This window comes from Semicossyphus pulcher, unplaced genomic scaffold, assembly GCF_022749685.1.
Source record: "Semicossyphus pulcher isolate SPU_LCO1_2020_fin unplaced genomic scaffold, fSemPul1.0.p SCAF_20, whole genome shotgun sequence".
Classification (NCBI taxonomy): domain Eukaryota; kingdom Metazoa; phylum Chordata; class Actinopteri; order Labriformes; family Labridae; genus Semicossyphus; species Semicossyphus pulcher.
This window is the reverse complement of record NW_027211694.1, coordinates 6,505,832-6,530,528: the sequence shown is the minus strand read 5'-3', so window position 1 is coordinate 6,530,528 and position 24,697 is coordinate 6,505,832. Positions and strand designations below refer to the sequence as shown.

The window sequence follows — 24,697 nt, the reverse complement described above, 5'->3', positions numbered from 1 at the left end:
CCTTTCAAGTTACTCTATAAATGATTAATGAGATTGGAGTAAATCAACGTATTGATTTAACATTGATTCAGCTTTAGTTCAGTGGATTTCAGTAGAAAAAGCACTGAAATAAAAACAGACTCTAAGACAGATTTAACACATTCTATGTATACGTTTTAAACTTTCTTTTGCTATGAATTCAAAGCATTTTTTCTCTATCCTTGTTTTACGTTCAATTTTCTCGATTATCATGTTAAAAACACAGTTCATTTCTCTCTTTGTAAAGCACTCACTGCTTTATTTTTGGTATTAAAGGTTCTATACACCTACATTTTATCCATCCATCATCTATACTGCTTATCCTGTTCAGAGTGGCGCTGGGGCTGGAGCCTATCCCAGCTGTCATTAGGCGAGAGGCGGGGTTACACCCTGGACTGATCGCCAGTCAATCACAGGGCTGACACACAGAGACAGACAAACTTTCACACTCACACCTACGGGCAATTTAGAGTCACCAGTTAGCCTAACGAGCATGTGTTTGGACTGTGAGAGGAAGACAGAAGGAACTCATGCATGCACGGGGAGAACATGCTCCACACAGAAAGGCCCCCTATGTCCGAACAGAAAAGAACAGTAATATATGAAAAACTACAACAACACTTGACCAAAGCGATAGACATGCCTGACTAAACTCTCTAATAACCAGAGATAAGAGAGTGAGCTGGAGCCTTTCTCAATAATTGACCTCCTCTCCCTCCGCTCCCTCTGAGATGAAGAGTTGTTCTCTGGAGTCCAGAGTGAGTTTTTGCTCATTACTTTCCGCCTCCTGCAGAGTTGGAGTCCTACCCCGCTGAATGAAGCCTTCATTTAAGAATGTCTGAACGGCCTGTGATGTTCGCTCCATTTTCCAGTCGTCCTCAAACGACTCAAACCCGGATCACTCATCTGTTTTCTGCCTGTGAGTCCAAACGCTCTCTGCAGCTTTCGGGCCATTTCACTCAAACATCTCTCATTTGAAGTCTCGAAATGAGCCGACAGAACGGCTCGTCTGAGGGGTTTCATAATATCTTTCATTATTTATGGCAGGGATTGTGCGCAGGCTGCCTTCTTTCCCTCGGCTGCGGGGACGTGCAGAAGAGGAGAGTTTATTTATCTGGAAAAGAAGCGGCTGACCCCTTTCGTCGCTGCATGCTATTCTGTCGCTGCGTGCCATTTGTGGGATTGTTTGTAGCTGCGACACATGTAGCGACACATTTCTGCACAAGCCAAACACGAACACAATTTTGCCAGAGATAAAAGCCTACTTCACAGACATTCGGATGCAGTTTTTGGGGATGGAAACGATTTGTGTAGCAGATAAAAAATAAATCAAAGAGAATCGGTACATTTTGAAAACAGGAAAATTGTGTTTTTGCAGTTTTCGTTTGGGTTTTAAAGATAAAATTTCAAACATTAAAGAAAGAGGGATTTACATTACATCTCTTTTGTACTTAAAACATGCATATTCAGCTGTAGGTAGCATACACTATCCCGAGCCACGGCACAGAAATGGACATCTAACAGCCTTCAGATGAGAGTCTCAAAACACAAACCAGTCGTCTCTTTGATCTCCCGTCTTCCTCTACTACTCGAGCTCGGTGGGATGTTTAAGATTTGCTGCCGAGACACCATGCAGTTCAACTCATTCTATTAATATTACAGCTGAAAGAGCCTGCAGGAGCAGGTTGTTTACACAGGAGAGAACTGTGTGCACTGTACCGAATCCTCTAATATGCATAGAGGGAAAATTCAAAGCTAATATGGCGTGGAAGAAATGGCAAAAGTTTAGAGTTTTGTGAACACGAAAAAGCATTTCTTAAAGATCAGAAAAGTCAGGAATGAATCGTTACGTGACACGTTTTAAGCAGTTATATTTATACTTCAAAATGACGGGATAAATCTGTGGGTTTAGATTGTTAGAGCTTCACAGAGACCCTGCAAATGTTGTCTTGCTAATTTCACAGATTACATTCTCAATTTCTGTCTCTCAAGCTTTGTTGATAGTGTCACAGTGTTTCGCATGCTGTGCAAAAAACAAGTAGAGCTGAATTAACAAACAGAAAAGATGGTTATTGCTGGATGGTAACACTAGATTTGCAAAATTGATGCAAGACATGTTTGTCGGGCTTTGTTTCGTTATCACGCGCAAAGTATGTTTTTGTGTCCTTTAGTCTGAAGAGCAACAAAGTCCTTGAAGGCGAGCTGATAAATGGAATAAAAACCACACTTTTCTATGGTAATGAGTAGGGATGCACAATATTATTGGCACGCGATCGGTATCGGCCGATATTTGCTTAAAAATGAACCCATTGGATATCGGCCATCACGCCGATATCCGGCGGTATAATTAACCGATAAAATAATGGGCTGCTGCATACTTGATACTCGGCGCAATGTCCCCGGCGCGAAGAAGACCTGCGAGGCACAGCGTTGTGTACACCATTATACTGTGCGCTAATTCCAATACAGAAGAGAGTTGATGATCTCTGCAATTAGGTGTGCGGGACAAAAATATCGCTATCAGTATAGGTAATTGGCTAAATGAGTTGTAAAATATCGGCATATCGGATATCGGCAAAAAATCCAATATCGTGCATCTCTAGTAATGAGGTTTTAGTCCCACGTGAATTCAAACTTAACATTGGGTTATTGTTTAAGCCCAAAACAAAAATTATCTTTACACTGTTCTAAAATGTTTCTTACATGTGGTTAACATTATGAAACAGTCACAGTTTGGTTGGTTAAATTGACACAAACAACTTGGTTGGGTTGAGATAAAATCATAGTTTGGACTAAAATAAGTTGTTTTCACTTTAGGCCTGCAGGATACAAGAAAGCTGTGATGTGCTATTACGTTGTTCAATATTGCAATGATGATATCAGGTGAGTCAACTCTTAGTTTATGTGTCTATCTGCTGTTCTGTTTTACACAATACCTGTGTTTGCAACATGTCCCTCCTGATTCCAAAGTAAATAAGAAAATAAAAGCAGCTTTTTTCATGACTAAATTGACACCAATTGACGTTTTGTAAGCTCAGTGAGAAAGCACACCTTGTTTACATTAAATAATTATATCTTCTTTGTTTCGATAAATTAAATATTGCTAACGCTAGTATCGCAATAACGACCTATTTTACTGTGACAGGAACACGGTCATCCTCTCTCACCGTCAACACAGAAACACCAAACGTTTCTCTGTCAATTTTACAGATAACATTCCTGTCTGTTTCCTTTTTAAGCTTTGTTTAAGGAAAGTTTAGACTCAAAAACAAAACTGTAATCGGAAAATGTTATTTGATTCATAAGAGGTACAAGTTCTGAAACTGTTACTTGTAAATACAGGGATAATTAAAGCTCTTTAGAGCACTTTCTCTGCCAGGACAGAGTAAAAAAACACACATTGTAACAGGAAACATGTTTTGTCTAATAAAAATAATATAAAGAAGTTAATAAATACAACACCCTGCTGTATTTTGCTCTGAGAAAATCGATCTCCAAACTCAGGCAGTCTGCAGGAAAATCAATAGGCAGCGTGCCTCCTGGGAAATGTAGGCAAAGGATGTGGATTAAAGCGCTTTTGCATCAATACTAGTTATTATTACAGGAGCTGATTGCTTCTTATTGTTGCAGCTATGAAACAAATTGTAACAGACGAGAGAGGGGAGTGCGGGCACACCCAGACCCCCATGTCCTCTCCACTCATCCTCCGTCTCCATCACAGACTGTATAGACGTCCCTATCTCACCACTGCACCGCTCGCTCTTTTCTCTTTATGGTGGCCATAAAGAGAGCAAGAGGGGGGAGATAAGAAAGGGGAGCAGAGGGAGGAAAGGAGCGATGCGAGTCTCTGACATTTCCAGATCATCCTTTAGCTTAATCAGCTGGCGGCTCACGTTTCTGTGCTAGCCTGACACGCACACTTGTGAAGACCAGGAAGACAAGGAGTGGAATGTAAACTAAGTACATTAACTTGCGTTCAGTGCTTAAGTATACATCTGTGGTGCTTTTACTTTACTAATTAATCACTATGTGCTGATTGAATTCATTCTCTGGAAGTCGTTGAAAAAGGACGATATGGTGATGTTTGTTCTCGTCACTGACTTGAATTGAATGACAACATATCAGGACGCTTCATCACATCGGCGCAGAAATCCTTCATTTGCAGCTTCGAGGTTTAAAAAATGGATCTTGTTCCACGCTGTCTGACAGTTTCATGTACCTTCTGAACGCTGTGTGCTTATTCTGGTTCTCCATTCAAGCTCAATCATGTTTAAATATTCATACCTAAGACTTCACCGTCATGTGGCTGCACCATCGCATCAAAATATTAAGGTAGATGTTCTCGAGACCCTGAGCCTTATTTAACTCAGCTTCTGAGTCTCATCTGTACTAGAATTTAAAATAGATTTTGGTGGAATTCTATGGTTTTGTGGCTGCACAGGATTAGATTAGAATGAATGCCTTAAAGTGATCATCTCGAAGATCTCAGTTTCGTTTCTTTGGCGGCACCTTATGGTGATAAACGGCATTGCAGGAGCACACATCCCAGATAACCAGACGTCCGCGGTTGGCTCCGGTTGTAACTCTTGATTTTCCTGGCTGACGGTCGCTTTCCTTTTCAGACTGTTTGCTTCATCTGAGCGTCGAGTTTGTTTCTTTTTCTTTGGATTTTCACTTCTTGTTGAAGTTGTATCTGTAGTCATCCATCTTTTCTTTGTTTGTTCAGCCATAGTAGATTACTGTTTACTCACAACACTTGCAGAGACCGGAAAAGCAGCCGCTTAGCTCCGCCTACCCTCTCTGGCAGACCAACCATTGCTGGGTGATGGAAAACGCGTCACTAACTGGGCGTGATTTTTCCACGAACGTCGCCACAGACAACCTGTCCGTAATACTGCAAATGCAAAGGCTTTCATCAGTGGGTCATAGGCTTAATCACCATGGTGTTTCCTCATTCGGCGATAGATAGTGACTTAACAGACATTTATTTACATGAAAATCTTCGGGATTATAAAACTCAAAAAGGTCAAGTTCCAAAAACACTAAATACTACATTTCCCATAAACTCTCACTTCCTGGTAAAGTCCTTTAAACTCCATTTATAACGCAGTGTTTCTGTTCAAATGTGTAAAATATAAAACAACACTTTCCAAAATCTCCCTGATTCTCATCATCTAAAACTGACAGACAGAACTTTAAGAAGAAAATATGCACATGCACACAAAAACTAACAACATTCAGATATTTGGCAGCGTTGTCAACAAAGACGCACCGCCCACTCCGACCTGTAAATCATCCGATTGACTCGACTGACTTTATGAGTGAGTAATAGAGAGAGAGAGTGAGCGAGTGAATGTGAAAACAACTCAGCCGGCTGAAGGGTTGTTAGATGACTCTGCTCTCAAACAGCTCAGTCTGTCTTTGTCAGCCATGCAGCAGACGGATAATGAATGCAGCCCGACTCCCCACATGGTGCTGTGACATGTGGTAACATATTCTCTCTCTCTCTCTGCCACCTTCCTCACCTCTCTGTCCACTTTCTGCTCTGCTGTCACCTCCTTTCCTTGTCCTCCCTTTCCTCTGCACTCTCCAATTTCCAGATTGAACTTTCTTTTCCCTTTTTTTGACTTCTGTGCACTTCATTGTGTATTTTTACAGACTGAGATTCACAGTGTCCTAAATCCAACACAAAGTCCTCCCTTGTTAACAAATTAAGCCTTTAAGCCCTGACCCACCTCTTTGTTTTCCTGATCCAGGTACATGTCTGATTCTGGGCTGCATGATCTACCCGGACGGTTGGGACAGCGACGAGGTGAAGCGGATGTGCGGCGAGCAGACGGACAAGTACACGCTCGGGGCGTGCTCGGTGCGCTGGGCCTACATCCTCGCCATCATGGGCATCATGGACGCTCTCATCCTGTCCTTCCTGGCCTTCGTGCTGGGGAACCGTCAGGACAGCCTGATGTCTGAGGAGCTGCTGGGAGACAGTAAGGGGAGAATACATTGAGTAGACGTGGGCAGACATGTGAGACTATGGGTTGTACTTTTTAGGAATGATGCGGTTGGTCAAGGAGAGAAGAAAAAAGGTTCGGATGCTTTTGTTTACTTAGATTGGAGAAAGTTTTCCAGGTCAAGGCTAGGACTCTTAGATTGAATATTAAGGATCTTAGGAACTTATGGAAACAGTTTGTGGAAGGTAGCTTTTATGCCTCTTTGCACAAACATTTGTTTTGCAAAACACATAGTGAGATTATTTTCTGACTTTTCTCTTATCTTTGTTTAATGGGGGGAACACTGGACACTTAACTTACAGCATTAGGCTTTAAGTGAATCTAATTGGAGCTTTTTGGTTGAACTCTCCAAGACTTGTAGATGCAACCTGTGGCAATTTACCTCAAAGTGGTAAAAATATTTTAAGACACCTATATGTAATGTCACAATGTTGCATGTCCAAACTAAACGCAGGTGAAGTTTCAAATCTGTAGGTAATCTGTTGGAGTAATCCCCTGTTACAAAAACTGTCAGTCTGCAGGCTGCTGTGAACGCCAGGCCTCACACAGTTTTTTCTACATGCTGCACTTTGTGACGTCACAATGTGTCGCCTCAGCAGGCTTCGGAGAGCTGGCCAATCAGAAGGCGGGGTTTCTTAAAGAGACAGAGCTGACTGAGTCGTTTCAGGCAGAGGCTGTGTGACGGCCCACACAGAGCACCAGTGTGAGAAAAATTAGGAGTTTTTGTGACTGTCAATTATGCTAAGCAACTCAGAGTGAAATATGAAGCCCCCCCCCTTTAAGGTGCCAAAATGAACTGATCCATTTATTTCCTAATTTCTTTGGCAGTAGACTTTGCACTCAAGCCCAAAGTTAATCAGCAAGCCCTATCAAAGTCATAATTGATTTTTCATCAAGTTTGACATTTCAATTCAAAACAACAACAGTTAATGTTTCAGTTTTAGCAATAATTTGGTGCGATATCAAGGTTATTTTCACATCAAAACAAAGCAAGTGCCAATAAACTCATTAAAAAATGAATGAACCTTGGCCTGAGTGTCTGTGTATGCAAATACATAAGCAGCTTGTCCAGCCAAGATTTAATTCCACTTTTGGCTCGGGGACTTTTATTAAGTTTTCAAGTCTAAGCAAAGTCAAAGTGAGTTTCAAGTCTTATTTTTTACTCGTATCCTCACCTCTGCTAAGTTTTTGTGCTTTCCATTAAAGCAGTGTACAATAATAAGACAGAATCTTATTCCTGCTTCAATACTACTCATCCCATCAGCAGCTGGAAATAAAAAACATCCCTTATTTCCTCTTTGCATAATTTCCCCTGCTCGAGCTATTCATCTGCATACATTAGATGGAAGTTTTACACCACCTGCTCGGCTGCTTTCGCTCGCTTCTGTTACCGCTCAGATTTTTCTCTCTTGATTGGGCGAGATGACAACTGCACTCGGACCCGGAGCGAACGATTTAAACGGCGAGGAGGGCAGGAGGAGGAAGAGGAGAATGCAGATGAAGGAGGACGAAGATCAAAAGAGAGAAAGATGGGTGACTGGGAGGAAGAATGCACCAATAGCAGGGGTTAATTGAAGCCTGGGGATGCTGGACAGAGTCATGAATTACTAATGGCTGTTTACACAGCTTGCTGCCAGCCTGTCTAAATGAATCACAGACACCCTATCAGCCGGGACACAGTCGCCTGTTAGAGGCAAAAAGAAAAAAAGACTGGAAGGAAGAAGCTATTATCAAACGAGAGAGCGGAGAGGAAGGACGAGGCAGAGAGGGATAATGAGCCGAGGAAGAGGATGAGAGGGCGAGAGAGGCAGATGTACGTGAAATATGAGAGTGGAATAGGAAATAGGGAGATTCATCAAACAGCAGATGAAGTTTAAATGGGATGTTTCCCCGTCTTGTCACTCAGGAGGATGGATAGTGACACCTGTCCAAGTTAGAAACATACGGAAGAGTTGAATTGATGCAGCTGTAGTTCCCTGGGAGGAGAAGTTTGATGTCATACTGCCACCTGCTGGTTGGAAAATGTAAGCTATTGTTACGACTTCATACTGAGCTGGTTTCTTACTCTCTTCTCTCCCCACAGAGACTGGCAACAACGCCATATAATATGTGGAAATGTAAAGCACGCAAAGGTAAGATTCATATTTGTGTGTAATGATGTCTTTGAAGTAATCATCACGCATTTATGTTCCTTAAATCTTCATTACTCCTGTACTTTTTTTGGACTACCACGTCTGCACTCTTTCAGCTAAAGAAACAATTAAAGGGCTAAAGTTCACCTTTTTGTAGGACAAACTTGCTTGTATTCAGATTATTTAACCTTTTTAAAATAAAATATAAGCGAGTTTTAGCATTTTTAAACTATATGTGTGTGGGAAGAAGTTTTTTTCAAACCCACTCCACTTTTAAGAATGTTTTTGCATACTTTTAACTTCATTTATACTTTAAACAGATCACAAAACTTTAAGCTATTAAATTTGTTTTAGCCACTTAGCTTTCAAGTTTAAAAAAAAAAAAGGTCTAATGTTTGACTGTTTGTATTTTCAGTCAATTTTATTTAAGCAATATCACACGAGAGGGAGTGATGGACTGAATATCATCACGGCTGTGATTCGGTCGTAGGCTGCAGATAATCACAGCCGTGCTGATATCCAGTACAACATCACGACCTCAGTGTGATATTGCTCTTATACAACAGTTATACAAGCGGCAAATAGTCAAGTCAAATTTATTTGTATAGCACATTTAAAACTGCTGACCAAATTGAGTCTACACTTCTAATAAGAGGAGGCAATAAGTTCCACAGGTCGGGGCCAACAACTGAAAAGGCGCAGTCACCCTGAAGTTTCCGCTGAGCCCGAGGGACGGCCAGCAGGGACTGCTCAGAAGATCTGAGTGCCCGTGGTGGGGTATTGGGGGTTAAAAGGTCTGCTAGGTAAGAGGGAGCCAGTCCATGGAGCGACTTAAAAACAAGTAAAACACTAAAACTAACAGGGAGCCAGTGGAGAGAGGCGAGTACAGGGGAAATATGATTGCGCTTTCCCGTACCTGTAAAAATCTGGCAGCAGCGTTCTACACATACTGCAGACGTGAGACGGAGGACTGACTGACCCCCACATATAGAGAGTTGCAGTAGTCCAAACGGGAAGTAATAAAAGCATGAATGAGTTTGTCGAGTCATCGGGTGTTAAGAATGGCCTCACTTTGGCTAGGGCTCTCAGTTGGAGGAAGCAGGCTCTCACCACAGAGTTGATTTGTTTGTCAAATTTAAAGGAGGAATCAAGAATAGTAGTAAAAGTAACAATCAATGAGATTATTTTTACAACTTAACAGAAACTTGACTTTTGTTGCCAAGCAACCCAAACATTCTCCCAGTAATGTTGTTCTCTGTATCAGCACTTATGGAACGTCTCTTATCCAATCAGATTACTTGGTTGGAGCTAATTGTTGTATAATTTTTCTTCACTAAAAATTGCAAAAGTTTGATGAGTTGGAACAAACTTTGGCTGCACGGCATGACTTTCTAATCACTGACCCACCACAGCTTAACACAGTGTTTTTACTGAAACCACAGGCTCCTCAAGCACTCTGTCATCATCAATAAAATTACCTAAAAAGTGCAGTAATCACATTAATGAGATTCATCATCAGATAAATATCATCATCATGTAATGACTTGTTTATTTAAATGTTTTACTGAAATATTTTTACATAAATCAGTGCGTAAAATATTCAAAATCAAAATAAACACGCCTGTAATTATAATCATTTAAATCATGAAAAATATCAAACTATTTATAATTTGAATATTTGTATTGATTAATGCATCTTTCTACAATTAGATAATGCTGGATTAATGATGTTGTTAAATTATTGAATGATTCGAGAGCAACTACTATGCAACGCAACAAAGTTTTAGACTGTTTATTTGCTAATCAGTCGTGCAAACCTGCAGATCCTACTGTGCTGTTTGTCTTGTCTGCAGGTGTTGATGCCTAGATGTTACTTCAGGATCCAGCTTCTTTCCCCAAGTCTAACATGTGACTGGGATGCAGAGCTGATGGGAAAGAACAGATCGAAGAAGAGGAGGAGGTCTGGAAGAGGCCATACAACCTTTACGGAGATGTATATTGTCCTCTCTGAACGCTCCCTCTGTAAAATAGCCTTCTCATTCATCTCAAACTGCTTGTTTTGTGCAGGATGAATTTAAAAAGACTTTACAAAGTTTACCTGTGTTTTGGTATGTTGCATCATCTAACCCCAGCTGTTCGAACTGAATCGTCTACTTGTGGATGTGAGGAAGGACTCTTCCGGTGCCCAGGTTCAGCTAAAAAAAAAAAAAGAAAAAACATCAGAAAGACTCTTCATGTTGTAATTCAGCTCCAGGACACACGTTGGACAAACACTGTGAGCGACGGCTGCTCAAATCGAATTAAATCAACACAAATTACCCAGACTTTGACCGACACAAATAAGGACTTAACAGACTGGAGGTCAGAGCTGTCAGATCTTCTTTTGCATCAAGTCAACAAACTCCCTGAAACGGAGTTTGGCTCGGAGACCTTTGATTTCAAGGAGAGCGAAGTTAGCAAAGTGAGGACTAAATAAAATATCCGCTGGACAAACAAACAGAAAGAACACCAATTGTTTTTTATAATTAAATGTTTGATGTGATAGAATCAAATGTAGTAATTAGGGGTTTTACTGGTGACAACTTTGCAAAAACCATATTTAAAAATGACAAAACATCAATTGTGAAGTCTGTAATCTGTGTATTGCTAAATGTTGATAACACCCCTGTACTTTGTCTTGACTTTGAAATGTACATTTTTAAATGTCAAGCTATTTGTCCATTATTAGTGTGTGCCATACAGTATCTTGTAATCTGACAGTTTTTATGAGCACTTAAAGGGTGAAGAAAAAAAAGTGGACATGCAATGAGGCTTAATACATTTGACTTTTTGTTGCATCTTTTTGTCCTGTCTTCAAGTTTGAAGAGCTAGTAAAACACACAAAGACTGAGTCTCTCTTACATTAAATTGTTATTTTGACTATGGTGGAATAAAAGAGTAACACTTTAAAAATATGAGGTTGACATTTTGCTAAATGGGCTTATTTGCTTTATGGCAGAGAGTTAGTGTTAGCTAGCCGGATAAGGACGTTAGTTAATACCACTGATATCGATTTAGCCAGTAGCCGCTAAACTTAGCTTAAGCTAGCATAAAGACTGAAAACAGCTAGCCTTACTTTATTTGCAGGTTGCAAAATTTACCTCTACGCACATTTCAAGCTTTCATATTAACATATTTTGTTTGTTAATACTGTTCAAACAAAATTCAACAACTAAAGCTAGCCGTTTTGTTGAGGGTTTTGTGTCTGGGCTATTACTTATCTTACAGCAGTTGCTAGGCAACAAAACTGGCCAACTGACTGGCAGCAGCTAAGGGGCAAATAGGCAGCTAACCCTAAACTATAGAAATTGTTGCATTAACACTTTAATTTCCTTGCTTGAACAAATTTGATCAAACGTATAAATTGGTGAAACGATTTTTTCCCTCACCGTTTGACAAAGCGAGGTTTGGTGTTTTTCCCTATCTCCATATTGTGATAATTAGCTAAGCTAACCGGCTAACAATTAATTGCTAAATCTCCGCCTGAAATGTGTTAAAAATATATTATCTATTCCTACAGCATCTTTTTTTTTTTTAACCATGAAAACGGTTTAGAATATCACACAGCGACATTATGCGTTTGAACTTGCCTCCTTTGAAACTATTCCTGTTAGTTCAGTTCATGTCGAGTTGATGCTGCGTTGAAGACAATTGGGAACCCGAGAACTTCCCAGTGGAAATTCCCGTGTTTGTCTTCTTTGGCACATATACAGACCAAGATACCAAGATTTCTTTACTAGAACCTAAAAGGACTCATTGTACACTCCTGCCTCATTATCAATCACATTTCTGATCCCAAAGTACCTTACCTGTGCCGGTCTGTCAAGATGAATAACTTCTAATATGGAATCAAAGTTTCAGATAATAATAATGACAAATACCAGATTTATCATCTTTGTTTGGCTGAGGGAACAATTTTAGCCCAACAATAAATCTAGCTAATTCACCGTCTTTCAATTAATTTACAAAATGACTTAGAAGATAAGCTTTTAAGTCACATAAAAGCGTCAGTGTACCAAACAGGGCTGTTTGGTAAAATAATTGAAGAGCAGTTTACAACAACAGAGAGGGCTGAAGGTAACTGCTGAAAAATGAGAGAAAAGACTCTTACATGGTGAGTGGTGGTTGTGTGATGCTTGTCCACAGTGAAGGGCAGGAGCGGAGCAGCATCATAATCATCAAAGACCTGATGGATTGACCATCGCCAGCCAAGATGGAAATATCAGATTTGACATGCAAGCAGGATACTGGATCAGAGGCGGAGGTGTGAGAGGCCATCTGCTCACATGATTCGAAACGGGCCTGCAGGGAGGCTGTGCATGGCGAACAGGAGAAATCATTCTCTTTGTTAGATAAAGGCTACAGTCATTTTGTTTTAGAGGACCAAAGAGTATAAAACGCTTTTATGACGGATGGATTGCAAAATCAAGATGACAAAACTTTCCTATTCTTAGATTATAACAGCTAGCAGGGCAGAAATGTCAAGTTTAGAGTGTGGGCGGTGCCAGCGAAAAGGGCACGTTAGCATCCAAATTAGCAGATGCGGTCCTCTGTACGGTGGCCTTTTTAGGACGTTATAATTCCTGGCTAAAAATTAAATCGGTGCTAAAGTAAACATTGCTGTAACCCGGGCGTTAGCACTTAGCTCACTGACAGATACGAACATAGAAATGTGATTTGGGGCGTCAACCAATATTAATATTGATTTATCTATTATCTTTTAGATGAGTTAATACATAACATTATGAAAACACCCAGTTAAAATTCCTCTGAGCATAGCTTTAAATGTCTTTAGTCCAGGTTTATCAGGTTACAATTATATAATTATTAAAAGTTAGGGGCTTCAACTTGGGAATGTTATTTTAATCATTATTCGTTATTTTTAAAGCTTAAGTAATATTCTGTTATTCAGAAGATTAAATAATCAACTTTCTATTTCAGCTCTAGTTTGGTTACTTCAAACTGTTTTTTCTGGACTATTCATAATTCTGTCAGGTTTTCCAACATTAATTGTCAGCTACATTATTAAAGTTCTTCCTCCTGCCCTCTTCTCTCGGCTTATTAATATTCCCTTTACTTTGTAAAGAGAAAAAACCTTCCTATGATTAATATTATAATTTAATCTGTGATAGACACACTGCTATCTCGTTCCCAATTCTACTTTCAATTCATTTTAAAACCCCAAATGGTCTTTCCTTCTTATGTTGTCTGAAAGACAACCGAAGAATTTAGAATGAGATAGGAGGGTGCGGGTATTTTCAGATGTGTATGCACTCTATTGATTTGTCAGCACTTCACTCAGGTGTATCTGATATAAATGTTTCCCGTCTTCTCTCCTGAAGGCAGCGGATGTTTGTCAAAGCAGCCGAGACAGCAGCACAAATTCTCCCAGAGACACATGTCACCACAAGTTGTATAAAACTGTCATTACAGTGATTTATTATAATGAACCATGAAAATAGCCAACCAGTGCAGTGTCTGTGAGTCTCTCCCCTCCACACAAACATACACTCACACACACAAATAATAAAAAAAAAAAGACAAAGTTGAAGAGTCCAGAGAGAGAGAGAGAAAGAGAGAGAGAGGGGGGGGGGGGGGGGATAAAATAAAAATAATGCTACAGTCACAGAAACATTCAGCTTTGCCAAGAAGAGCGTTCATATGTACAACCATATTTCAAAATGGGATGGGAGGCAAATTGTACAAGCATAGAAAAGAAAAGAAGCGAATATTTACAACCTGTTCCTGGTGAAAGCTGGAGTAACCACCTATACATTAAATTACACTTTCTACAAATAACCATTGATATTCAAAAATAAACCGCTAACGTCCTACCTGCGGGCAAGACCACTCTGCCTACCTCAGAGGACTACGAGCACTCGTTACACGAAATCTCACACCTCCTCTGAGCAGCCATACCTTTCCACAAACACACACACAGGCATACACACTCACACACACACACATACACGAGTGCAGCCTCCCAGGGGTTGGTGAGGCAGGCTCCCGGAAACGGGGGTCTTTTCTGAATCTGCAGCGGTGAACAGATATTCGTTGTTAGAGAGGAATAAAAAAAATAATTGTGTTTTTTTTCTCTATACAAAAAGCTTTCTTCTTCTGCTATAATGAGCCACTAGATTAAAACAAATAAAATGGTGTAGAGAGACGACAACAGACGAGAGAGGAGAGGAAGTAAAAGGAATAACTGACAAAGGAGGAAGAGGAGGAGGAGTAGGAGGAAGGGGGGGTATAGGCTGGAATGTCCATTGATAAACAAAGTGCGGGGCCTTACAACGGGAGTCCAAACAAGACACAGAACAGAGAGCTTTCTCTCCATCACAGGGAGGTTATATAAAAACAAACAGAGGCCAGAGAGAGGGAGCTATGAGCACCGGGGGGATCGTCCATCTTCATTTTTTACAGTTTATTTTGAAGATTATTTTGTCCTTTTCTAAAATTTTTCTGTCCGTGTTTTTTCTTGTTTTTTAAAAAGCATCCTTTTCTCCCACAATCCGCTGTTTTTCCACTGGCCGTGTGTTCAGGTACATAGAAAACATATCTACAGCTTATGGTACAGCGCCCTCCTCAGGTTGAGTTCTCAGGGGCGGTGGGGGAGGGGGGTCAGTGCCACCCCGTGCTCAGGTACCCCGAGCTGTGGAAGGGGGTCGAGGACGCAGGAGCTCCACGAGTCCCAGAAGGCATCTGGGAGGCGGCGGCCTGAGCCTGGCCTTGTTGAGTCTGTTGTGGGGGAGGAGGGGGAGGCGGAGGCAGTCCGGTCTGCTGGAGGGGCGGGGGGTACGAGGATGGGGGCACTGATTGGTTGGTGGCAGCACCTGGGTGCAGCAACGCCGGCTGAAAACCCGCTAAGTTCTGAAAGTGGTGGGGCTGCATCTGGGCGTTAGACGAGGGAGCGGGGGGAGGTGGAGGAGGAGGCGGAGGAGGGGTGAGTGACAGCAGGGTGCTGCCAGCAGGAGGTGGCTGCTGTTGCTGCTGGGAAGTCTGACCCTGCGGGGGAGGAGGCGGAGGAGGCGCAGTGGTCAGCATGAGCTGGTGCTGCTGGATGGGAGGAGGCTGCAGGTGCAGGAGAGCAGGGCCGGGCATCGGGTGTGGGGGCGGAGGAGGAGGCGGCGGTGGAGCGGCCGAGGTCTGATAGTGCACGCTGTGGGGGAGAGTCTGCATCATGGGTTGAGAACCAGGAGGGTAAGGGGGGGTGACGGTGGGTTTGAACCCAGGAAAAGGTCCGGCAGGTGAGGGGCTCTGGGTGGGGAAATATGCTGAGGAGACGGGTGGTGCTGGTGGAGGAGGGGGAGGCGGTGGAGGAGCATTCTGTGCGTTGTACTGAGGAAAAGGAGCAGGGCTGGTCTGAGCCTGGGGCTGGTTTGGAGGCTGAGCAGTGAACAGCGCCCTCTGGCTGCGGTATGGGGAGCCCTGCGGCTGAGGTTTGGGGGAGTGCAGGAGGGAGGGTCCGGGGTAGTGGACAGGAGAGGAGGGTAAGGGGGTCGGATGCAGCTTGGTGGGGGTGAGAGGAGCCGGCTTGGGTCCTGCAGGCTTGCTCGGAGGCTGGCTGGTCGGATTCGGCGTCCGAGGCTGACTGTCGGCCTCTTCCTCCTTCGCTGGCCGGGTGGGAGGCTGGGGGAGAGGACCAGGAGAGCCGGGCTGTGAGGAGGAGAGAAGAGGAGTCAGACACTTAACCAGCGGAGATGAGTCAGATCTCCCTCATGTGGGTAATATTGACTTACTGCGTGGGTGGGGGTCTTTTGAAGACTTGGAGATGGGCAATCTCTGAGCGCAGGTGTGTCTTCCCCTTCTGCTTCACCGTCTAAAAGAGGAAGATACAGTTTTGTTAAAAAGCTACAATATTTTGGGGATTTTGGGAAATTAATTTGTTGCTGAGAGTTTGATACAACTGAGATGTGTAGATGAAACATTAAGTTAAAGCCTGTTAGCTTAATATTCAATGATTAATTTTGGATTGTAGTGAGGTACCACTGTCACCTAACTCTGGAGAAAGAAGCTTATTTGCTTTCTTGCACAAACTTATGAACTATTCCTTTAAGGCAGATGATTCAGACTCACTGTTACAGTTCTCACCTGTATCTTTGTCCTTGCTGAGCAGCAGAGCTCTGTGGTAGCTGCGTTCTCGGGCCTGTTCTACAGAAGTGGACGACGTCCTGAAAACAAACATCAAGAAGCATCGTCATTTAAAGCCTTGAAATACAAGAATTCCACAGCAAACCTGCATGAGAACTCCATAACAACAAAGGGTCTTTAATGTTGTAAATAAAATGTTGTTCTTACCACTGTCCTTCTCCTCCTTCCCTCTCCCCTTTCTCTCCCGATGTGTCCATCTCCTCACATGTCTGCGGCTCCTTTACAGTGGGGGTGTTGGTGTTGCAGGGCGCTGCAGGAGCAGGGGGTGGAGGAGGCTCACTGGCGGGCTCTAGCGCGATGGGGAAGGCGTCCACGGTCAGAGGTGGCACGGTGGAAACGGGAGAGCTGCACTCAGTTTTGGAGCCGCTGCGACGAGCTTCACGCTGACGTTTCCTGTATTCTAGCAGGGAAACCTGGGAAGAGGCAGGAACCAAAATGTAATTTCAGAACAAAGAGCATTTCTTGTGTTTCACCACTAGAGGTCAGCTTTTAGACAGGAACTGATACAGTTATTATCACTGCTCACCTTTTTCTTCTGTGGGGGATTTTGCGCTGACCCTCCTCCCTCGCCGCTGCCGTCTCCGCTCAGTGAGCGCGAGAAGCCAAGGGCACCGCCCTCCTCAGAGCAGGGGTAGAAAAGCTGCCCCTGTCCTTCACTGAAGGGAGCCTGTGAAACAACCAAAGAACCCGTCCCTGCTGTGGACCCCGCTGCAGCTCCAGCTGCAGCTTCAGGCCTGAACGGAGCCACCAGAGGCTCCAGGGTGTGTGAGGGGGTGAGGTCCCGCAAGTTTGAGTTGACTGGAGAGAAGTTCAGGCCAGCTGGTCCAGTCGGGCCTCTGTCCGGGCTTTTTATCCAGCCGGGAAAAGAGGAAGCACAAGTTTCTGCAGATGAGGGAGCCTCGCCGCTGCTTTCTACGACCCCACTATCAGCACGGTCTTCCCCTAGGTCCAGAGGCTCAGCAGCTGGAGGCTGTGGACTCTCAGGAACCAAAAGCTTGGTTTCTGTCTGGAGTCCGTCAGAACTGGGTGCCCGGACGCACGGAGAGGAGACCAACGAAGGAGGACGATCGGCCTAGGAGAGGACGGCAAAATCAATGTCACTCTTTCCTCTTGTTGACAATCGCACGATGTCGAATAAAAATATCATGACATGCAGCATGAGTGACTACTTCTGCGTCCTGCACTCACCTCTTGTACGCTGGGTTTACGGCTGACCTCAGGCGAGCTTTCCGCCGAAGATTCACTCTGTACCCGAAAACAGACTTAATCAGTATAGTTCTTTACCTCATGTAAACAAATGTGCACAGACCAGTAGTACAAATAGATGATCTTACCTCCTGAGGGTCATTAAGTGTCTGTGTTGGGGTGCAGGGCAGGGGCTCCGTACTTGGCTCCTCTGTACGGGGACGCGGTGGGGTAGCCAGTAAGATGGGGGTTGCGGGTGTCTCCGATTGGTCGGACCTGGTGGGCGTGGCACAAGGGGAGCCGTAGGGAGTCGAACTCTCAGACATGCAGGCATCTAACGGACTCAACCGTCGCTTTTTCAAAGGCGTGGGCAACTCTGTAGGAGGAATTTATTCAATTTGAGATGTTTTCAACTTCAACGTCAGAGCGGTTAATGTTGCACCAGGCTGTGCAGTTATCACAAAGACCTACCTGGTAGAGAGCAGATGCCGTTGTAAGGTAGAGGGCTGTCAGAGTCTCCATTAATGGAGGGGCTTAGAGGACCCTCGCAGGGCATGAGGAGGCTCGGTCGCCTGGCTGGGCTGGTGGAGCCCTCCTCCTCCAGAGCCTGCTTCAACCATCGCTGTAAGATAGAGCAGAGGTTCAATAAACCAAATATGAAAACAGCTCTAAAAGGCAGCATTTTATTCTTAGGACTGATACAAAACTGGAATATTTCTGAAGCAGGTCTCTGTACCTTCTTGCAAGAGCCGGTGGTCGGTGGCGTTTCCGGCAGTTCTCTGGAGCGCCGCCTCCCGGTGGGGACTCCGGGAGTGGTGGGGCTGCGGTTTGCCAGGAACGGGGACGAGAAGCGGACGTAGTGTTTGGGCGTGCTGTACACCTGTGGGGAGCAGGCCATGCCGGGGAGGGCGTTCAGCTGCGTGGCGAGCACTTCGGGGTCGCTGCTTATTCTCAGCGGCCTCTCCGGGGTCGGCTCCGGGGTTCGTACTGCGCCGCTGTCCTGCTGCTTCTCTCCCACCCACTCACTCACAAAGTGCTGTAGGGAAAAGGGTTTGAAATTGAGTAGGTTTTCAATGATTATGATGTGAATAACGGAGGTATAACAATTCCCAATAATGGTGATAGTGTCTGTTGCTAGGCAGAAGTGCGATTGTACCTTTTTAGTTTTGAAGTTCTTGCTCCCGGTGCGGATTCTGTCAGGCGCAGGTGAGCTGCTGTGCGGAGGGCTGGTGTCCGGTGCTTGAGCGGTGATGGCCTCTGGCTCCGGGGCAGTGGGCGTCTCTCCTTCGGGTGCTTCGTTGGTCAGAGGCTCCACAGACTCGATGGGAGAGCCGGGCGGTAAGTCAGAGCAGGCGCTGATGGTGCGAGCTCGCCGGCGCTGCTGGCCGATATGCGTGCGGTTCCTTGAGAAACTTTTTCTGTTCCTTGAGCCTTTGACTTTGGCTGGCTTTAATCCGGGCTCCTCTTTCACCTCCAGAAGCGGCTGTAAGAAAGACAGTAGCGTATTTAGACAATAGAGAGATGAAGATGTGTATACAAACAAACGTGCCACTCACAGGCCGGGTTTTACATCCCCATCCCCTCCATATTCTCACCTGCATTAAAGTTGGAGAATCCGCGGTCTCCGGCGTGGCCGGAGGCTCCTCCTTGATGTCACTGCGGCACCCGCCTTCCGTCTTGACGCTCCCGATCCTCTCCAGCGCCTGCTCCCTGCGTTTCTCTCTCTTCTCCATGCGGGCAAAGGCTTGCAGGATGGCCTCCATCTTCCTCTCCTCTCGCGTCTGCAGAGAGATAGAAGTGGGGGTTCGGAGGCATTAGTCCATTGAGTCCTACAGGCAGCGGTACAAGTGGTTTATGTGTGCTACATAGCGGAAGCCGATTTAGCTGAGTGCCGAATGAAGAGAAAGGTGTAAAAGTGACCCCTCGCTTTTGCAGAAAGACAAACAAGGTCAGACAGAAGCGACAGGAGAAATGCTGTGAGGATGTAAATGCTACATGTTCTGCATTTATTTAACAGACAAAGAGCTCTAGAGCAAAAACCGAGCCTGTTTGTGATCGCGTGTCGAATGTGTTCCTGTGTCCCCAGCTCTACCTCCACCACGAAAACCCAAACAAAGAGCGCCACCTTCATTCAGAAAACCCCTCTGAAAAGATATTCATACTGACGACAGACACATTGCAAAGTCGGGACAGTTAGTACGCTTGTCAGTCAATCACCTCTGGGAGATTTGTTTTGGGGGGGAGGGGTGGGGAGGCTGTTGGATGGGTGGAGTAGGGTTGGCTATGTATGGGTCAAGTTTACCTCCTTGTGTTTCAGTCCCTTCCAGCTGGAAGCCGCCCCGACAGGGAGATGGGACTGCTCCGCTGGGTTGGCCTGAGTGTTCAATAAAGAGACAGCCCAGTTTAGAAGAGACATGTCCCCCCTAAACAAGGCTTCACAGACACTGGACAGAGCTAGACTAGAGACTCCCTGATCTTCACGGTGTCATAGTTAGCTCTGTTGGTAACTTCATGTAAGAGAATCAAAGTTTACTTGAATGCATTAGGTTTATTTCTTTAATTATTTCTTATCACATGCACGTAATCAGAGTGTCTATTTAGACACAAGGATTTAAGGATGGCTACTGGTTTGTGTTTCTTTTTTTCAGCTGTGGAAGTAAACTGGAAATATTTAAGTTTAGGAAAAAGTTTGTTTTTTTTGCGCCACAAGCACCCTTCCCTTCCGTTCTGCCTCACCTCCTTATTTATATTTGACAGATGAAAGCTTTAGCCGTGTGTTTCTCCCTGATCCTTAAATATTCGATTGTAACCCTACCTTCAAGTTGTAATCTCAAAGATCTCATTTTGGTTCTCTTTGGCGGCACCTATGGCGTTAAACGGTAAACGCGGGAGCACACCTCCCAGATTTATTTAAATGAAAATAGAGATTATTACTTTAAGGTAGGGATGCACGATATTATCGGCACGTTATCGGTATCGGCCGATATTGGCTTAAAAATTAACTATCAGATATCAGCCAACACGCCGATATCCGCCGATATAATTAACCGATAAAATAATGGGCTGCTGCATACTTGACTAAATGCCCAACCTCGGTGCAATGTCCCCGACGCGAAGAAGACGTCACGTGTGTCAACCTGCAGCATGAGAGAGTTAGAAGCCAAAATGTCTGTGGTGTGGAAGTTTTTCAAAGTGTCCGAAATAGATAGCAAAACTGCTATTTGCAATGACTGCTCAGCTTCGGTGATGCGAGGAGGAGCCAAGGCAAAGTCTTTCAACACTACAAACTTGATTAACCATCTCAAGACCCGTCACCCCGACCGTTGTAACAAATGTGATAAGAGTATCACCATTATACTGTACGCTAATTCCAATACAGAAGAGAGTTGATGATCTCTGCAATGAGGTGTGCGGGAAAAAAATATCGGTATCGGTAATCGGCTAAATGAGTTGTAAAATATCAGTATATCGGATATCGGCAAAAAATCCAATATCGTGCATCCCTACTTTAAGGGTACTTTGGTAAATGTATGTTTTTAAACCTTATAGTTCCCACCTGTTACACTACTTATACTGTTTCTATCCTGATAACCTCTGTGTTCATATTGCAAGTAACAGCCTCTTTATAACGAACTAGCAAACACAAAAAGTTGATAATAATGAGGGAAATCTTCGGCCTTAGATCCAAACAGGGGGACTAGTCTGCACTGTGAAACATGTCTAAAAAGAGAAGATTTTTGGGGATCAAACACAGAAAAAATATTCAATGGGACCTAATTCTCACATTGTCACTAGTGCTTCGTACTCTAGCCTCCTTTGACCCTCAGTGATAGGCATACTGGAATAATGACAGCTAAAGGATGACTAACTTTTCAGTCTCCTACATAAAACAGGTTCACCAAGTAACCCAGAATTTAGTCTACACAGTCCAACCCACAGCTAGAGGACAAAACAGCCAGGTTGCCTTTTCAAACAATGGGGGCTCTTTTGTAAGTAGGCAAGATATCATGCCAACACACGCCGATGTTATCTCCTCCGCACCGTTGTCGCGGCCTGGATTTACAACACCCACACGCGTCCACTGATCGTCAGTTTGTGAATGCACTCTCCTCTTTTTTTTGCAGCAGAGCTCTCCCTCTCTCTCCTGGGCCACGTTCCATAGAAAGCAGCCTATTGGATCACCCAAAGTCAATATGGCCCTGGCAACAAGGCTCTACCCTCTGCAGCCCCTCCTCTATCCCTCCCTTGCTCTTCAACTATCTATCTCTCTCTCTCTCTCTCTCTGGCCGATTAGCAGAACTGTACGTTGGCCAAAGATGAGTCAGCACTTTGCACCTTGGGTCGACCGTGTGAAATGAAGCTGACTGCGGGGTAATTTCCAAAGAGGTTGTGTGTATGTGTGTGTGTGTGTATCACGCGCTTATGTGTGTGTTTGATCACATCTCTGTGGGACATACGGCTGTTTGGCAGGGAAAAGAGCGCTTGAATCAGTAATTGGCCATTTCAAACCACTAGCTGCAGTGAAGGTGAGAGGAGAGGTATAATCTCAAAGTATAACGCACGCTGGGGGGGACATTTCCAGCTCGCATGATACTGGTTTGTTCCCACTGACAGGAGATGGGACTGTTAATGGGAAAGTAGCTCTGGAGGCCTATTAATTTTCTCTTATGCTGAAGGGAAAAAAAAGAGGCACAAATGAGGAGAAATAAACTGATAGACAAGAGAGGAGGGAAGTCAAAGCTGCAGGAGGGAGGGAAATAACGGAGCAAAAACAGCAACAGGGGCGTTGACAGTGACGGGGGAGCGCGAGCAGAAGATGAGCGATGAAGAGGAGGGAGGTTTTATGGAAGGGACGTAGAGGACAGCTGCTTCTATCCAAGCACACAGGCCCCTTCTGCAGACAGTTCACACCCAGAGCAAAAAGGGGACAGTTTTATTTTGGCTCTTTTTGCAGGGTGGCTGCATGGTGAGAAAAAAACAACACAAAGCTGTAGCCCCTAGCTTGGTACACTTACCATCTTCCTCCTCCTCTCTGCAATCTGCTCCTCTGACTCCATCTCTACTTCATTGCTAACGGAGGTTTTGTCTTCTAGATCCTCATATAACTCAGGATCCTGTAAGAGGAGGGGAGAGCGGGGTATGGCGCTTTATCATGAGCTGATCAGTCAGTCTGGCTACAGACTAGAGGAAGACAGGTAAGAGTGGGGGAGAGGGGAGGTGAGGGAGGAGGGTGGGGGAGATTACCTTAAAAGTACAAAGGGAGTATCTACTTGTTTTTAGAGGTCTGTGAGAGTTTGTGCACAAAACACACCTGCTCAGAACTCGTCTCTGAACCCACGAATTGCTCCGATCCTCGGGATCTGTTCCACCTTGAGCTTACACCACCTGCATCCTAAAACGAACCATGTAGCAACTGACATACTGCGTCCTGCCTTCAGTGTAAGCATTATCCGCTAATAGCATTAGCCCTTTTTACACTGCGGTTCCACCTCAGCGCCGTAACGAAGCCGCCCCAGTGTGTGTTTGTATAGCGTTGCGCCTTTGCAGAAGCAAAACGTACACGTCGTGTAAACAAACAGTGTTTGCTTCAAATACACACACAACAGTTAACACTGACGCCGCTTCGCCTCTGTTACTACCTCCGATGCCGGCTCAGAGGCGTAACAAGGTTTCATAATCCCGCCTTCAACTGGCAGTATAAAAAGGGCCAATGGCTTTTAGGTTTTTCATCTCCTCTGTTGGGGTCTCATCTTTATGCTCTGAAACAACTCTGCAAAACTGTACTTTCACCTACTGTAACAATGTGAGGCTCACACTGGCCTCATTACTAAATAGTCAAGCACCAAATTTAAAAAATAAAAACACCTCAACACCAACACTTCTGATTCCAAAAGGAACCAAATCTAGAAGACAATTTGGCGTAGTCATCGCAAGTGAAAATTGATTCTAAAACAAGCAACAGAGGAGATTTTCCAAATCCTGATTCTATTAACACAAACAAGAGAAAACACCGTTCCCTGATGTGCACCTACATTGAAAAAAGGATAGTACACGGCAAACAACTCAAAGTGTCTTGTGCAACGAGCTAAACTATGGCGTCCAAATTATGAGCTGAGGGGGCAAAGGTGAATGCCAAAAGGGATGATGGGAAAAAGAGGGAACTAAAAAGGATGTAAAGTAACAAAACACATGCATACAACATTTCACAGAGATCAAATGAAATTACATGCATGAGTCATAAATTAACAAAAAAAATATGCAACAGCAGACTCAACATATGAGGAGAGTTAAAGAAGGGTGAGATTGTGATGTTTATGAGAGTGTAATCTTACCTGGTTGTTTGAGATGGAGAGGCGGAGAGGAGACAGTTTCCTCTGCTTGCCGTCGCCGACGCTCTTGCTCTTCCCCTCGCCGTCCAGACCCACGTTCTGGTTCTGGCCCAGGTCGTCCCGGACCATCTCCTTGTCCTTGCGGCTCCCTCTGCGCCGGCCTCCCGCGCCCATGTTCTCCGTGGGCTCTAGGTTGTGCTTGAGCACCGGGCACTCCTGGTTCCCCTTGATGCAGGCACAGTCCACCTTGTATTTACTATTTTGAAGATAAAGGAAGAAAGAAAAACATGGCGTTAGACGCCGTTCGAAAGCATCCTGTGGTTTTACCTGATATGTTCACTCCTTATAACTCACCAGCTGCCATAATCGTAATCAAAACCGATGGTGATCTCTGTGCCCTTTGTGATAGGCCTCAGTGAGTAGATGTACAAATGCAGCATGCCGTCCTCAATGACATGCCGCACCTGAGGAAGGTTAAGCAGCACATTAGAGAATAATATGGTTCATGAATACAGAGTGAAGGCCTAATTTAATTAAAATAGAGACTGAAAAAGGAAATTCATTTAGTTTTAATGGGACTTACTTCAGAATTGGGGGTGCAGGATCGACGGATGAAGCGTGCTTCGTTGCCAAAGCTGCGGGCGTCCACACACATCTCCAGTCCGTCAAATTTCGAATAAAATAACACAAATGGGTACGGCCTGACGGAGGGAAACAATGCATGAGTGTTAACACAAAAACACCACAATGGAATGAACAACACTGCACAGCGATCCATCCCAAGTTCCCAGAGTTATTAATACTTTTTAATTTGTTTGACCTTCATAATAAA

The 24,697-nt window shown here is 44.3% G+C and overlaps 2 protein-coding genes across 4 annotated transcripts in view; one reads left to right on the top strand and one right to left on the bottom strand.

Annotated features, from left to right (window-relative positions):
* Positions 1 to 10,641, top strand: part of lhfpl3 (LHFPL tetraspan subfamily member 3) — a 38,376-nt gene extending 27,735 nt beyond the window's left edge. The window contains exons 2-4 of the mRNA XM_069671278.1: positions 5,775 to 6,005; positions 8,113 to 8,161; positions 10,015 to 10,641. Coding sequence (XP_069527379.1) covers positions 5,775 to 6,005; positions 8,113 to 8,135 — 254 coding nt within the window. The 3' untranslated portion in view covers positions 8,136 to 8,161; positions 10,015 to 10,641. The remainder of the gene's footprint in view (positions 1 to 5,774; positions 6,006 to 8,112; positions 8,162 to 10,014) is intronic.
* A 2,960-nt stretch (positions 10,642 to 13,601) lies between these two features.
* Positions 13,602 to 24,697, bottom strand: part of kmt2e (lysine (K)-specific methyltransferase 2E) — a 29,463-nt gene continuing 18,367 nt past the window's right edge. Inside the window, exons 10-25 of one of the 3 annotated variants that reach the window (XM_069670944.1) lie at positions 24,449 to 24,566; positions 24,220 to 24,329; positions 23,869 to 24,121; positions 22,552 to 22,650; positions 19,839 to 19,910; positions 19,132 to 19,317; positions 18,693 to 19,019; positions 18,273 to 18,572; positions 18,008 to 18,158; positions 17,686 to 17,912; positions 17,540 to 17,596; positions 16,878 to 17,423; positions 16,499 to 16,764; positions 16,292 to 16,371; positions 15,940 to 16,019; positions 13,602 to 15,856 (exon numbers count right to left, since the gene is read on the bottom strand). In XM_069670944.1, coding sequence (XP_069527045.1) covers positions 14,822 to 15,856; positions 15,940 to 16,019; positions 16,292 to 16,371; positions 16,499 to 16,764; positions 16,878 to 17,423; positions 17,540 to 17,596; positions 17,686 to 17,912; positions 18,008 to 18,158; positions 18,273 to 18,572; positions 18,693 to 19,019; positions 19,132 to 19,317; positions 19,839 to 19,910; positions 22,552 to 22,650; positions 23,869 to 24,121; positions 24,220 to 24,329; positions 24,449 to 24,566 — 3,907 coding nt within the window. In that variant the 3' untranslated portion in view covers positions 13,602 to 14,821. The remainder of the gene's footprint in view (positions 15,857 to 15,939; positions 16,020 to 16,291; positions 16,372 to 16,498; positions 16,765 to 16,877; positions 17,424 to 17,539; positions 17,597 to 17,685; positions 17,913 to 18,007; positions 18,159 to 18,272; positions 18,573 to 18,692; positions 19,020 to 19,131; positions 19,318 to 19,838; positions 19,911 to 22,551; positions 22,651 to 23,868; positions 24,122 to 24,219; positions 24,330 to 24,448; positions 24,567 to 24,697) is intronic. The other 2 variants (XM_069670945.1, XM_069670946.1) reach the window with 2 other exon arrangements.